This window comes from Ctenopharyngodon idella, chromosome 13, assembly GCF_019924925.1.
Source record: "Ctenopharyngodon idella isolate HZGC_01 chromosome 13, HZGC01, whole genome shotgun sequence".
Classification (NCBI taxonomy): Eukaryota; Metazoa; Chordata; class Actinopteri; order Cypriniformes; family Xenocyprididae; genus Ctenopharyngodon; species Ctenopharyngodon idella.
In genome coordinates, this window is record NC_067232.1 from 9,381,923 (window position 1) to 9,398,532 (window position 16,610).

General features: G+C 38.6%; 1 protein-coding gene across 2 annotated transcripts in view; it reads right to left on the reverse strand.

Annotated features, from left to right (window-relative positions):
• adka (adenosine kinase a) overlaps positions 1-16,610 on the reverse strand; it is a 152,392-nt gene that overhangs the window by 11,826 nt on the left and 123,956 nt on the right. For both annotated transcript variants that reach the window (XM_051916429.1, XM_051916430.1), the window contains exons 8-9: positions 11,637-11,672; positions 1,925-2,039 (exon numbers count right to left, since the gene is read on the reverse strand). In XM_051916429.1, coding sequence (XP_051772389.1) covers positions 1,925-2,039; positions 11,637-11,672 — 151 coding nt within the window. The remainder of the gene's footprint in view (positions 1-1,924; positions 2,040-11,636; positions 11,673-16,610) is intronic.

A 16,610-nucleotide genomic window follows, 5' to 3' on the forward strand; every position in this document is an offset into this window, starting at 1 on the left:
GTGAATAGGATTAGACCTATAAGCTAACAGGGGCAGAGGGACTTGGAGAGGCCTGCGGTGTCATTGGGATGTCATGTGTCAAGTCATTTTAGAGTAAAGCCTATAAAATCAAAAAACAGTCTTAACATGTTATTTTATGGTATAGTTCTGGGGTTGGCAACACATGTCACAACTGGCAAATGAGTGGAAATGGAGAGAACGCTATATGATTGTAATATCATTTTGCTGTTTCAGAAATGTTGAAATCAGGTTCCAACATTAACAATTCTAAAGTGGCAAATATGAGTAAAATTAAACTTTGGCGAGCAAGTAAACATTGTTTAAATCTAATTAAACCATTAATTAAACACAGAGGGAAAAAAAGATGCTTTAAATGAAAAAAAAAAGATTGATTTACACAGTCCCATTAAATCAAAAGTTTGGGGTCAGTAATTTTTTGTTTTTAAAAAAAATATTAATACTTTTATTCAGAAAGGACAAATGAAATGAACAAATGTAACTGTAAAGAATGTTAAAAAAATTCATTTGAAAATTTACATTTCAAATGAATGCTATTCTTTGGAACTTTTCTCTATTTATCAAAGATTCCTAAAAAACTTATTACAATTTCCACAAATATATTAAGCAGCACAACTTTCAATGCTGATGTTTTTTCAGCACCAAATCTGCATATTAGAATGATTTCTGGAGGATCATTTGACACTGAAGACTGGAGTAATGGCTGCTGAAAATTCAGCTTTGCCATCACAGAAATAAATTACATTTTAAAATATATTAAAATAGAAAACAGCTACTTTAAATTGTAATAATATTTCACAATATTACTGTTTTTACTGTACTTTTGATCAAATAAATGCAGCCTTGGTGAGCATAAGAGACTTCTTAAAAAACATTAAAAAATCTTACTGAACCCAAACTTTTGAACAAATGTCCCTTTATATCAAAAATGCAGATCCCTGATATAGATCTTATCATGATTTTTTTTTTCTTTTTTTTTTTTAACTTTGGGATTTGCCATTTTTGGCTGAGAGGGAGGAAAAATTGGATGCAGACTGGACTGGACAAACTTGTGTCTCCCGCATGAGCACCAAGTCTTAACTTGCCAATGCATGTATGCTAACTGCTAGGCCAAAACTCTTGAGGGTTTTTGTGTCCAGGCAGACACTAAAGGTCATGTACCATGTTTACCTTTGTTTTCTTCCAGAGTCTCCAGTGCGTTGTAAGGGTGGCTGTTCATTGTGTCCTCGAGAGATTTAAATAATGTCCAACCTCGACGGAATTCATTGTAAAAACACTGTGAAATTCAATGAATCAAAATACAAAAGGCAATAAAAGCCGAATTATCCTGAACAAATGGAATTTAGCCGAGACTGGGCACTGGCGGACTGTAAAGCGAGGAATGTCGTTCTGGCAGGTGCAAAAGGAGTAGAAATGAAGAGCAAGAGAAGAAGAGCATAAACAGCTCAGCCTGTCCCCTTACATTCCTGCTGCCTCCCCGCTTTCTACTTCAATCCCCGCTGGTTTAATCAGCTACAACTGTTATGCTTTCCCCACTATTCGGTTAAACTTATCCACTCCACAGAAAGATCCCCCACCACTCAGTTACCATAGCAATGTGACTGCAACAGCCCTTTGGATTCAAATTCTGCATCTGAGAGATAGGAGGTCATTGCCAAGGGCGAATTCATTTCACACTGAGCAACATCGAAAGCCGCCAGAGAGAACGGCATTCTATTCTTAAGATGACCTTGTTTGAGGCTATTCACTAATGTTTACAGAGGAAATCTATCAACATCATTTCAACTGTAAATAACTAAAAGTGTTTCTGGGGGTTGTGTTATTTCTTTTTAACATGAGACGGCCCCGATCTAAAAGCGTGATTATAAAAACCTAATTCTGAATAGAAGAAAACTGACCCACGCACCTTTGGTCATTACAGTTCCTTCTTTGCCTTGGGTGAAGACAACAATCCTCTGCCTTTTCTTGTTCACTTTGGATAAGCTTTGGGCCAACTTTGCAATCTCCTCAATGTCTTCAGTCTGCATGAGAGAAAAAAATAAAAAATAAAACATACTTGAGGGTGAGAAGCAAATATTAAGTTATTCTAGAGCAGATTAGATTTACTTTCATGCTGCACCTTGTAAAACATGCTCCGGTGTCACCATCTTACCTACTAAGCATGTTTAGTGACTGCAATTGCCAACTGCATCTCACTCAGAATGGCTGTTGTGTTGAAATGCTAAATGTCATGTGTAATCACATCACTCATAACTCACATATTTATTCCAATGAAATATTTAAATGCTAACAATATACTAAAATGACGCATATATCGCTCAGTAGCTTTAAACCAATCCACTGATGTAATCAATCTTCTGGCTTTAGAACAGTTGCATTTGTAATACATTGAAGGCTTGCTGCAGTAGTCGGTGTTACCGGTGTTGCACGGTGTTCGGCTGTACACCAATTACATTTCTTGCCCACCGCGGCACCTCCCCCACTGTCGTTTAGTTTTTTTATAGAAATAAAAACTATTTAGGCTAGTTCAGATGGACAATGGATGCTACAATTCTAAACTGAAAGCTTCTGCTCCATACAGCACGAGCTGCAGAGTCGCAGTGCAGAGCAGCAAGAGTCAGATTTCACTTATCATGTGACGAGAGTAAACAGACAGGACAATGGCGCAACAGATCCTGAGCATCACTGACAAAAATCTTATCTTGTAAAATTTGCGGTATCGCCGCTCCCTATACACAGAGTACACGTGATTGCCGATTCGAATTGCGAAGATAAAGTTAAAAGTGAGCCCCCACCAGTGGGGAATCGTTTCTGAAAAAAAAAAAAAAAAAAAAAACTGTAGTGGAATAAGCATACAATACTGTATAGAATTGTTTATGTTAAAATTGACATTAATGACTTCTAATGAGTCCAGTAACAGAAATGCCAGTAACAGAACATTTTTGCATTAGACTGGTAAAATATACCTATAGCAGCCCATTATATATGTTGAAAAACCTGCGCCTCCTGTTTTGACCTTTCTTTTACTGCACAGCTTACTTGTTTGTCCAGTACAGTCTGCTGTTTAAGTGGACTCCAAGCAACCTGTAGGACTACACCACCTCCACGCTCTCCCTGGAGCCTCGCAAACTTCTGCCTGCTGGTAAAATAGTCTATGATTTAGGAGATTGTGGAGGCGTTCACCGGTATTGCGCTGAGCTTGTTACCAAGCCGGAGAGGCATTTTGAGGGCACTGGAGAAGTCAAAGAACAAGATCCTGATTGGGGTGCCAGCTTTGACCAGGTGGGAGTGGGTTCTGTAAAGCATGCAGATCAGAACGCTGTCCACACCTACAGTCATCCAAAAGTATTTGGACACTTTTGGAAACCATGATTTTTGTTGCATTAAATAACAAAAAGTGGTATCTGCGAATAAATGATGCTATAACTTATCTCAAAACGAACTTTTCTTTGACAATTACTTTGAATTTGAACTAATCTTAAGGTGATTTTTCATGGGTGACACTGTTCACACAGGTATCCCAGTAGAGTAAACACAGTTTTAGCTATTTATGAACATGTTCCACTATCATTTGACAACCAAAAAGTGGCCAAATACTTTGTCATCTTAATTTTAAAACAATAGAAAAATGTAAAAAATGATGAAAAATTGTGCTATGTTTTATTATAATAAATGACACATGGTTTAATATCTTGTTAAAAAAATGCAGACATCCCAAATACATTGACCATTGTATGTAGGCAAATCTTACAATGGTAGGTCCAGATGGTCTGCGATCAGGATAAAAAAAAATAAAAAAATAAAATAAAAATGTGTGTGTGTGTGTATATATATATATATATATATATATATATATATATATAAAATGTTATGTTATGTAAATGTAATAGAAAATGTAAATAAATATTATAAATCCTTAATAATATAAATGTATAAATTATTACACACACACACACACACACACACACACATATATATATATAAAAAAAATTAAAAAATAACATTATTTTTAAATGTATAAATGAAATAAAAATTTTACATAACTACTGTATAAAACTAATCAATGGCATACAAACCTAGAGCTAGTGCTAGCTGTGAGAAGTTCTTAGATAGGCATGTATGTAAGTGCTTGACGTTTGGGGAATTGAGTGAGATCATCTGCATTTCCTATTCCTCACACCTCCCAGCTGGCACTGGACAGAAGGCGCAGGGCTGGGGGGAAGTGTGTGGAATGGGTGGTGCCGGTGCTTGGGGGTGGGTTGGTCTAATGGGTTGAGCGCTGGTGGTTCGATACCATACCCCCACCCCGAGTCACACAAAGCCCCAGTAAGAGGGTCTGAGGCAGTGCAACCCTGCCAAAGCTTTGAGTCTGTCACATGTCCACTCGTCCCCCTGCCAAAACTAGGCTAGAGAGGCTGCTTGGCCAAGGCAGCCACCAGCCCTTGACAGTTTTGTTAATGGCGAGGTAGTGTGGTGTCCCAGGCAGGCCCAGCTGCCTCATCACCTCTGCTTCATTCCACACTCGACTAAAAGGGTCCGCTTTCCTGCAGTCTGGCCAATCAGCAGAGTGCTGAAAGAATTCAATCAGCTTACAGCAGCACTCGCTGTTCAAGATATTGACTTCAGTGTGAGTTTACATTGCCAGACAGTTGTTTTTGCATGCGTTTGTATTGTAAGCGAAACTGCCTCAGTGATTCAGTTTTTCAGTGACAGAACAGTAGAAATGTTCAAAATTACTGTCAAGCATCAGGTTAAAATTTACTTATGACCAGTATGATCCATTTTAACTGAAAACAATAAATAACAAAAAACAATTATGAAGCCACTACTTAAATATGAATACAGTGTGCTTTGGGGAAGGTTAATGAAGTGTTCCGATCGGAACCGACAACAGAATGCAAAACTAACTAGATAATTACGACTTCTACGAAAAATTTGAGCACAGACAGTACAGGCCTGAGGCTAGACCCAGAAAGTAGGCGAGTATGAATATGGTGGCTTGTTTTAAGCAGAGCCCAGGGCTTTATAAAAACCTTACTGTTTTACAATATCAGCTGACTGCGCACTGTAAATCTGTCAGGGGCTGTGGGTCTATAGGTATCCTGTGACGAGAAGTGGCTGCCTACAATCCTGCCATTATCCCATCATTATAACTATCAAACACATGATAGCCATGAGAGAGTGAAGCTACACATGCTCATGAACACTTAATCGCTGGGAGACCCAGAGGGGGGGGTGGGACTGTACAAGCACCTATGGAGTCATATATTCATATGGAGCTCCATTCAAAGCGCAGATTAAATATCTGACGTACTCGAATAGAATTACTCATTCATAATTTACTCTCTTTTCTTGGCCTTGAACAATGAAAATCAGAAATGCAAACTCTTGTGTCAAACCAGCTTTTTTTTTACTCCTTGAAGAGCGAGGAGGTGTTTCATTTCAGACATAGGGGAGTCTGCACGCATAGAAACTTGCAATGCGCTTGTAAAAGCCGAGAAGTCTGTTATATGTATTCAGGATACAGCGATTGCCCATTGAAAAACAGATGTTTAGCTGGAATCCATGGACCCTGAGCTCTGAATAAAAGCCCCCAGCAGCCGCTGCCTACTCGTTTTCTTTCTACATATATATCTGGGCTCTGCAACATCTGCGATCACAGTTTGTCTTTAACCCTGCTTGGCATTTCAATTATGATTACAGTGTATGCCTGTGACTTATTAGAATGCAAGGCTTCATTAGCAGAAGTAGAACACCTCTGCAGCTTCATTAGATTAATCATTCACTTCTAAAGAGTCATTTAATTTTTAGGAGCATGATTTTGGGGGGAGAGGAGGGGCGAGTCTGATACGGAAGAGTTCGGAGAGAGAAAGTGAGTGAGGAATTGGGAGGTGTGGGGTATAAATTAGCCTTCCCGCCTCACTCTCAGGCACTTATCTCTGCATAGCTATCTGCTGGTGTGAATACATATATGCCTGAGGGACCGAGAGGGACCGATTGCCTGTTCGCTTTGATCTGAATATCAACTGTCAGAGCTATTCTCATAATTAACCCATCAAGACACATCACAACTGGATCCTTCAGTCCAGACAGAGAAAAGCAAGAGCCCTTATGGGAATAAAGAGGCTTTCTGTGCGTATCTCTCCTGCAGACAGGTGCTGCGGTTGGGGGGCAGAGGGCTGCAGAGACTGTTAGGAGCAGCTGCCATGGGATGTGCGCTCCCATGTTGCCGTTTCCCCCACTGGCGCTAACTTGCTCCAACTAAATTGCGTAGGGGGCTTTTAATCACTTCCCCAAACACAGCCTCTAATCACCACTAAAAGGTTGATCGTTCCCAAGGAGGAGAAAAGGGAGAGGCGTTGTGGGAGTCTACAGAGGTGCTAATGAAGAGGTTAATACTGTGATACTGGATTCCAGGGCTTGTTGAAGGCAATTTGTCACTGAGACTGAATGGAAAAAGTTGAGGAGTGTTGATCGGCTTGTTAACACTATGTTTCTTTATTGTCTTAAAGGGATAGTTTACTCAAAAATGAAAATTCGGTCAACATTTACTCACCTATACTTTCCTAAAAGTATACACTTACTGCTCAAGATGGAGACATTTATTACCGTACTCTGAAACTTTCTCTCTCTCTCTCTCTCTCTCTCTCTCTCTACAGTGGGTACGGAAAGTATTCAGACCCCCTTAAAATTTTCACTCTTTGTTATATTGCAGCCATTTGCTAAAATCATTTAAGTTCATTTTTTTTCCTCATTAATGTACACACAGCACCCCATATTGACAGAAAAACACAGAATTGTTGACATTTTTGCAGATTTATTAAAAAAGAAAAACTGAAATATCACATGCTCCTAAGTATTCAGACCCTTTGCTGTGACACTCATATATTTAACTCAGGTGCTGTCCATTTCTTCTGATCATCCTTGAGATGGTTCTACACCTTCATTTGAGTCCAGCTGTGTTTGATTATACTGATTGGACTTGATTAGGAAAGCCACACACCTGTCTATATAAGACCTTACAGCTCACAGTGCATGTCAGAGCAAATGAGAATCATGAGGTCAAAGGAACTGCCTGAAGAGCTCAGAGACAGAATTGTGGCAAGGCACAGATCTGGCCAAGGTTACAAAAAAAATTCTGCTGCACTTAAGGTTCCTAAGAGCACAGTGGCCTCCATAATCCTTAAATGGAAGACGTTTGGGACGACCAGAACCCTTCCTAGAGCTGGCCGTCCGGCCAAACTGAGCTATCGGGGGAGAAGAGCCTTGGTGAGAGAGGTAAAATACTGAGAGCTATTCTCTAAAATACTAAATACTGAGCAAAGGGTCTGAATACTTAGGACCATGTGATATTTCAGTTTTTCTTTTTTAATAAATCTGCAAAAATGTCAACAATTCTGTGTTTTTCTTTCAATATGGGGTGCTGTGTGTACATTAATGAGGAAAAAAAATGAACTTAAATGATTTTAGCAAATGGCTGCAATATAACAAAGAGTGAAACATTTAAGGGGGTCTGAATACTTTCCGTACCCACTGTATATTATATATATATATATATATAAAATATTATATTTAGAATTACAATTTTTGGTAAAAAGATGTGTGCATGAACTACAATTAAAGGGTTAGTTCACCCAAAAATTAAAATTCTGTCATTAATTACTCACCCTCATGTCGTTCCACACCCGTTAGACCTTCGTTCATCTCCAGAACACAAATTAAGATATTTTTGATAAAATCCGATGGCTCAGTGAGGTCTCCATTGACAGCAAGATAATTAACACTTTCAAACACCCAGAAAGCTACTAAAGACATATTTAAAACAGTTCATGTGACTACAGTGGTTCAACCTTAATGTTATGAAACGACGAGAATACTTTTTGTGCGCCAAAAAACAAAATAACGACTTTATTCAACAATATCTAGTGATGGGCGATTTCAAAACACTGTTTCATGAAGCTTAGAAGATTTACGAATCTTTTGTTTCGAATCAGTGGTTCGGAGCGTGTATTAAACTGCCAAAGTCGCGTGATTTCAGTAAACGAGGCAAAGAAAGTTGCAGGTGATCGCTAACAAACATGGCGCTAGCAGTTTGTATGCATCTTGAAGAGTTTTGAAGTAATCACAGTGGCTACAACTGTCATTTCTATTTTGTGCCAATAACCCTGTAAGTGACATTTCTGTTCTCCTGAACAAATGGGACTGAAATGCTGCTTTGTCACAAATTGTTTTTGCAATATTCCGATCACTTATTTTCTTCTGTGTAACACCAGAAGATATTAAAAAAATGTTTTCTTCTTTAACATTCTACAAAAGAACGAAAATCAATCAGGTTTGGAATGACACAAGGGTGAGTAAATGATGACAGAATTTTTTAATGAACTATCCCTTCAATGTAAAAAGACCACACTACACAGTCCCTTGCTGAGGTCTCAGACATGCATTAGCATATTCATGCCATTGACTACTTGCTACTCAATAACTGAATTTGATCAGAAGGGTGTGTAATGAAGGTTTTAAGCGTTAAAAACATAATAAGCACAAGCTTAATTAAACTTAACCATAATATCTCTCCATTCAATGGAAGCTATCAGTTCATGAAAGCCATAATGTAGCTGTCAGTGATTATCATAAGAGATGTTCTTTTTTAATAATGATGAAGGCAGGCGAAAAAAAACCCCTGCCTTATTAGGGTGTCCAATTCTGTGTCCATATTAAAGCTAATAAAACAGCTCCTTCATTGTAATCTGTAGGAGGAACAGCAGCCAATAGAACATCAATTACCCTGCGGCGGATTCAACATCTAAGGGTATTTAAGTAAAACAGATGAGGATCGGATCACACTGTGAGTCAGATCTAATGCCGGCTCAATACAGAGAGAAAATAACACACTCTTATCTACCTTCTTGAGATGTAAATTGATTTATTAACAAGGCATCTCTTTGAAGCAAGGGAAATGGATTGATGCTAAGCAGACGTGTTTGATTTTCACTTTAATAAAGCGTGTAGATTTTCACAAGATGTAGAGCTGTATTGTAAAAACACTCTTCTTTCACACTTCTGAATGTTGCCACATTGTTTAAGACGTGAGAAAAATATTATCTTTACAAAGGTACAGCATGTCTAGCAGCGTCTGCTCCAGAGTTCTTCAGATAATCACAGAGCTTATTGAAAGTTTGTATTGCTTCCTGGGAAAGCTACAAGATTCAGAGTGCCTATAACCACAATAATGCATATCAATAGCTGGGTTTCCATCCACGCACTTTATGCAAATTTTGGGATATTGCATTAAAATGCTGGGTTGAAATATAAATATAAGAAACTTAATACATTAAAATAAAAATGTATAAACCCAAAATGCGCCTTAAAAATGTATACACTTGCTTGAGATGGATACATTTGTTAAATTATGTTATATTACAGGGGTCGGAAAACTATGGCAATGTTGGCATGCGGAGGAATAATCACTGACACGTGACAATAGCTAAAGAGTTGTATGTATTTAATTTAAATATTGTCCCTCAAACTTGCAAACGGACATACCTGTGCATTTTGAAGTAATCAATCCTCATAGTCACACAGCCTGTTTTAAGTTAGGAGCTGTAAATGCTATTAAAGTGTGAGATTTTAACCTGCGCTAGTACACCGATCCAACAAACCATTTGTGTGACTGAAGGTGCACGCTTCCGTGATTATCCCTCCACGTGCCATAAGGTTACCGCCCCGTTATATTACATTATATTAAAAAAATTAGGTAAAAAGATATGCGTGCAAACTACATTGAAAACATTTACCACTATTGCTGAAATTATGTAAATTCAAAATTAATGAGTTTCTTATTTATTAATTGTTTAAATAAAATATTTAATTTAAATAAAATAAATACAATAAATTAAAATAAATAAATTAAATTTTATAAATACATATACATGCATATATATATATATATATATATATATATATTAAAAAAAACAAACACATTTCACGGATGCCATGGAACACAATAATTTGCTTCGAAAAAATATGTTGCTGCTGATTGCCAGCAAACATGAAGCATTTTGTCTGCATTTTGCAGCAGTTAAGTGCGAAAGTAAGTGACTAATAAAATAAACGGGCCACAGTGGCTATAACTTTCATTTCTATTTTGCTCCAATTTCTCCAAGAGTGATGATTTTGTTTAAAACATCGAAAGGGTTACGAAGTTGCTGATAAACGAAGGGGGAGCATGTCTCTGATTTTGCGAACCACAAAAACTGAGAATCAGTCTGCAGACAAGCAGATGTGGAAAGTCAGCTGATGTGCGGAGGCGTGTGTGAATAATATCGAAAAACACCAGCGTCAAGAAACAAACGATGACACGCTTCTCGGCACGTTTGGGGCCTGATACTTCTCTATTTCTCTCCATCCTGTCACTAAATGCTTACATTTCAACTGCCATACTCTGTTGAGATGTTTATTTCTGAAGCAAAATCAGGGTAAAGACTCGTATGTCAAAGATTCCCTTGTCTCTGAGCCCTAAATCAACATGACGTGTGTGAAATCAGTGAAGAGGTACTCACAGTGTGTGACAGTGCTTGCCATTTATATATTTACTCTGTGCGATGCAAGCTCTCGCCCCCTCCTCTATCTCCCTGGCTCACGAACTGCTCCTCCTCTCTCTCTCGCCCATGCACACTATCTATCTCTCCCTCCCTCTCGTCTCTCTCTCTCTCTCTCACCAACTTACTCTGCTGCCAGAATCTGCTTTGCATTCCAGTCACGTCGATCGCACCTTGAGTGATCCTGGAAGACAATTATTCATACTGAGACGAAACACATTCAGGCGGATAGCACTGCATTTGAAAAAAGATAAGCCACTTCAATTATTTAAGCATGCTGTTCCTAAACTCACATTTACTTTGCTTATGAATTCACATTTACCCCCCCGCCCCACCCACCCATGTACACTTTGAATATGAGACGAGAAACACTACTATTACATTTGCATTTCCCAGCTATTCAGAGAGATAACTCATATTGTTTTGACGTGTTATGTGCAAACAAGGCCAATCAGTGTTTCCACATTCTGAGACTACAGGGGAAGGTGATCCAGTATTTATGAGCGGATGCAGCGCGGTATAATTGAGCGTAATGCCGCGCAGGATCCTCACACGGTCTAATGAAGCTAACAAGGTGGGTTCCTCGACAAAGGCACCTGCCAGCCCTGCCCAGTACACCGACAGAATTGAAAGCAGCCCCTGAGGATTTCTTTCTCTCCTCCCAAGAGCATTCTCAAAATTCAATAAATAACATCTGTAGGCGATGTTGGGTGCAGACCTGGGAGGAATGCGTCATAACAGAAAAGGAGGGGGATGAGAGAGAGAGAAAGAGGAGAAGAGAATGTGTGAGAGTAGGGGAGAAAATGTGTTTGTGTGTGTGTGAGAAAGAGAGAGAGTGTGTGAGCCGGAGTGCTGGCTGAACAAAGAAACCATGACGACTGCCAGGTTGCTATGGCGACCACTGCAAGGGGGCCAAGAGAGTATAATAGCACATCAATCACTGTCCGAAAAAGAACTTCATTATCAGCTGAAAAATAATCCTTTAGGATCTGTTTAGTGTGTGATCCTCCATCCACTCACCTCAAAGCCTTGTGCTCGCGCAAATGCGGCGGCCTCCTGAAAAACAAAGCACACATGCAGCCTTAATTAATGGGAGCTTAGTGTAGAAATGATATTATTTCATTTAGGACACATTTCAAAGCTCTGCGTTAGACTATGTAGAACATTATATCACCTTAAGCTCTTCTTCCAAAACCAAAAAGACCATTGTTTTTGTGTCCTAATTATTTCAAATTTTTTTATTTATAAAATTAATGAAGAAAATCTGCTACAAACAGGCAGATACATTTATATATATATAAATGTACTGCAACTTTTATCCCAACAATATTGTACTGATATATATATATATATATATATATATATATATATATATTCAATATCTACAGTTCAAGGTCTACAGTTACATTAATGAAGAAGCCAAGCACCTAAATAAATGCAAACCTCAGAGACTGGTGTTTTCAGCAGCTTCTATAAGGTGAGACTGAAACTGAACCCACAGAAGATTCACACACAACCATGTGGGGTCGCTCTCACACATTTGGCATACTTTCAAACGCGATCAAATTATAATATTCTGACGTGGCACAATGTATCCAATGTACTGTATGTGTATCATATTGTGAGGTAGTTGGCGATACCCTACTTTAAAGCTCATCCACACCAAGAATGAAAACTATATTAGCATCCTCACCAATCGATGATAACGTTCTGTTTATTATTAAGTTATGTCATTTACCATTTAAGAATGAATCATTGTAAAAAAGTAACTTTCCTATTCTCATAGAATTACCATAAATATTAAATTATAATTATCATCTTTTGTGTGAACAGGCTTCTACTCTGGATTGTGTGTAAATTCGCAATGATGCTACTAGTTAAAAATACTGTTACATAAAATACCCCAACATGACCTGATACTCAAGCTCAAGCTCAAGCAAGACATATCTTCAAACTCATACAGATGAATAAAACCGCTTTATTTCAGTTAATAAAAGGGCTCTGTGAGGGTTAAAAGATTCCAATTATGTGTGCTGGGCTCTGCCCTTTGCTCGACTGAATGGCTCTAGGGACCAGTTGTGACAACCTCAGCCTTTAGAGGGGAAGAGGGGGTGGAAAGAACCAGTGCTTCATGGATGTTAGGGGCCAAGACCACCTGCAATCTGTCTGTCTGTCACCGGCACTGCATAATAGACTCAAGACATGTACATTAATCTAAAATAGACCATCTGATATCACTCAAAACTCTTCAACCTGGCATTTAGCTGTTTGTATTTGGTTCCAGTCAGAACATTTTCCCTTTTCCGGGACACAGAGCTGCAGCTATACCCATGTTTGTGTTCACTGCATGGAGGTCAAACGCTCCAAGGTTAATCTTTGCGCCATAAAGTTAGGGAAAAACTCCAATCCCCATGGAGATAACCCACCACTAGGTTTCATGACACCAATTACAGCTCAATGATCTGATAATGCAGCCATCCAGCAGCCAAGGTGAGCCACTCTTTTATTAAGAGTGATTAAGCAGCATTATTTCAAGATTAGCTCCAGGAATTAGAGTTAATGCAACCCCACTGGAAAACTGTAACAGACCCTCTTCACTAGGCAATACTATGGAAATACCGGACTTATAATAAATCTACACTTTGAAAGTCACTCAATTAGCACAACAGACTAACCATAACCAAGGCTTTGTGTGCCATAATTAGGAAGAGGAGAGAGACACATGTGAATTGACAGGAGCCAATCTCATCTTATTCTGTAAGGAGATTAAAAATGTTAAAGCTGCGATCACACAAAACTCCATTGACTTCCAATTATACTTATGTGAATACACATTTTGCATTATTTGGAATAAATTTGGAATACGCAAATGTATTATTATTCATCATTTATTATTTGCTTAAAACAAAAGCCCTAGAGCATAACCAACAAATCATATTTTTTTGTGGCAGTGTTCAAAGACATTTCACATGCTAAAGATTGAAAATGACTTATGACAGCTAAATAATTTTCGGAAAAAGAAAGAAAGAAAGAAAAAAAAAACTCCCCAAAAATCTTTAAGGTGAAGTGTGTAATTTCTGCACTACTAGAAGGACCAATAATAATGACAGTTTCCAAACATATTTCCCAAATATTTCCCCATCTGCTTTGGTCAGTCAGTCAGACAGGCAGTCCTGCTCCCAAACAGTCGGGTTCCACAAATAAAAATACCATTCATTTTCTCCATAGGGGAAATTATTTTTAATGATAACTTAAAAACCTTTAAAGACAGACCTACTTGTGCTACGAGGTTGTTAATTGATGGTATGCTTTTTTTTTTTTTTAAGTGATCAGCACTAATTTTTTCAACTTATTTTTTAAACAATTGTGTTTAACAGCAGAATTCCTGGTGAAAAACTACATTATCAATGATTCTGCAGAGAAATCTCCACCAATGTTTCATTGGATTGTAGTTCTTTCCTCTCATTAAAGCCGTTAAGTACAGTCTTGTACCTTTGTCTTTTTGACCGATTTTCAAATTGGTTTGGTTCATGGCTTAAAATACTTTAACAAAGACTTTTTAAAAATCCCTAAAAATACTTTCGGAACCAATGCCGCTGAAAAAGTGAACATGCAATGCTGCACTCCACTGGCTGAGCCAGAAGTTGTCATGTCAGGCAACTGAAACAAATGAGCTGAAACGTTTTGGAGGCACCACAGAGCCACAGTGTTTATGCTTTCGTGACCAAACCTACGAATTGCTAACTTGTTGCGTCTACACTTTAAACTGGGAAAGTATGGTTTATACTTCATATGTTTTAACTTGTGTAAAAAGAACCCTTACACTAAGCAGTCATAAAAATAGATCATGAAAGAAGATGGACAGAGAAGAATAAAGGTGGTACAGTGGAGGTGACGAGTGTCAGGGTGAGTGCACGCTGACATCTGGTCTGGGCTAGAAATGTGGCCCTGACAGACCGGGCAGAGGAGCTCGCGAGGGCTAACCTGACTGGTTATTTACTTTCATCTCCATCCTGTGCGGTTATCCATGTTGTGATGAAGCTCAAAGCAGAAAAAGAAGAGAGTATTTCTCTTTGTGAACCGGGCCAGGGGGTTAGCCATGCCAGCTGCAAGTGGAAGGGGTCTAAAGGAGACAGTTCAACAAAATTTACAGCCTGAAAGATGGGCAGAGCTATGAAATCATCAGCTAACTGACGGAAGAAAAAAAATAATAGCAGCAGCAACAACACACACACACAAAAAGAGAACCAACTTGACCACATGGTCATAAGATGTTATTTTTCCCACATTGTTTTTTTGTGCTGGTGACAAAAACACTGGTGAACCAGTGGCGGCCCAGACAGAAAGAAAAACAAAGACGCAACTGTTGGTTACTGATGAGGCCAATCGCAGTGCAATTTCATTACGTTGTCTCAAACGTCCCACATATTCCTGTATGAGTCAGGGCTGTATGGCCACGGGCTCTGTCTGTACCAGGGGGCAGTGCTGTCTGAGGGGGCTGGCAGATGGTTATTGATACAGTAATCTGGGCAGGGGAAGGGGAAGATTAGAGAGAAGAAAGCCAGCACTGCTGAGGTGTTAAAGGTACTCCCCTGAGAATGCAGCAGGCCAACTGGAGCGTGACGTGCAACCGACAACAAACCAATAGAGAGAGACAGACAGAGAGAAGGACGGGACGGAAAAAGAGAGACGCTGAGAGAGTGACAAACAAGCTACAGAAGACAGGCCCTTTCAGTGAAAATTTATCTAAAGCCACTAATCCTATACTTACCACCACCAGATGCAATTACTGCTAAAGAGCTGGGAGTAAGCGAAGCCTGTCCTAGACACCACTTTCATTACTGATGACATGTCACCCAGATATAGCCGCAAACAAAGCTTAAAATTACATCAGGAAATGACTGATAGGCAGCGAACGACAGACGTAGATCGTTGCTAACCCAAAGGTCACAGTCTGAGGTTGAAAGTATAAAAGGAGAGATACATGAAGTTACTGAGACCACCCCCCTCCAGTGTGACCTTGAGTAAGACACTTAAAAACTCCATGAAATGGTTTGAAGAACTCAATTTTCTATCCTGTGTCGATACGTTTCCTACTCAAACGGGAAGTTAGGGCAGGGCATCGCTTAAAAATAACAGCCTTATTATTTTTAAAATCCATCTCTCTCTCTCTGTGTGTGTATATTATATATATATATATACATACATACATACATACACACACACACATCCATCAAACATAATTTATTCAGACACCATGAACATTTCATTCATTAACACAGTTTATTCACTATAAATGGTAATAAAATATGACAAGATCTCAAACTTAAACTGTGTCAGAAAAAAAATTATCTTAATTATGTCAGATAACACTTAAGCGAAACATGGTCAAGTAAAAGTGTCTGAATAATTTTTGGTTCCAAATTTATATATTATATATATATATATATATATATATATATAAACTAAAAAATAATTAAATAAAACTTAAGTAATCATGTATATAAACACACACATTTACGTCACGATGTGATTTTAAATTAAATATATAGAATTATATTATATATACATTGATTGTATATATTTGCCACTAAACCATTTCTGAATTTCTGATTGCGGCCATGTGAAAAAACAAAACAAAAAACAACTACTGGTTTGACTAGGCCTGCAGAAAAAAAAATCCTATTATTTAGTACAACACTCTGTATCACCATCACACTCAGTTTTATGATGCTTCATTTTAGATACCACAGAGATCTGAGAGTTTGAGAAATGCTACGGGCATGTTCTGTAATTCGGCGTGAGATGTGTTCTGATATCCTGGACGTGAGCGTGTGTTGATGCTGTTTAGAGTGTGCGGGATGATAGATTGTTGATGTGGCTGCAGATGGCAGGTGTCCAGGTGGACTGCAGAGGCAGTTTGGGGGCGTTGGACCGGGCCCGCTTTTCCTGTGGCTCACCACTAACTATCCAGAGGTTACATCATAACCCCCC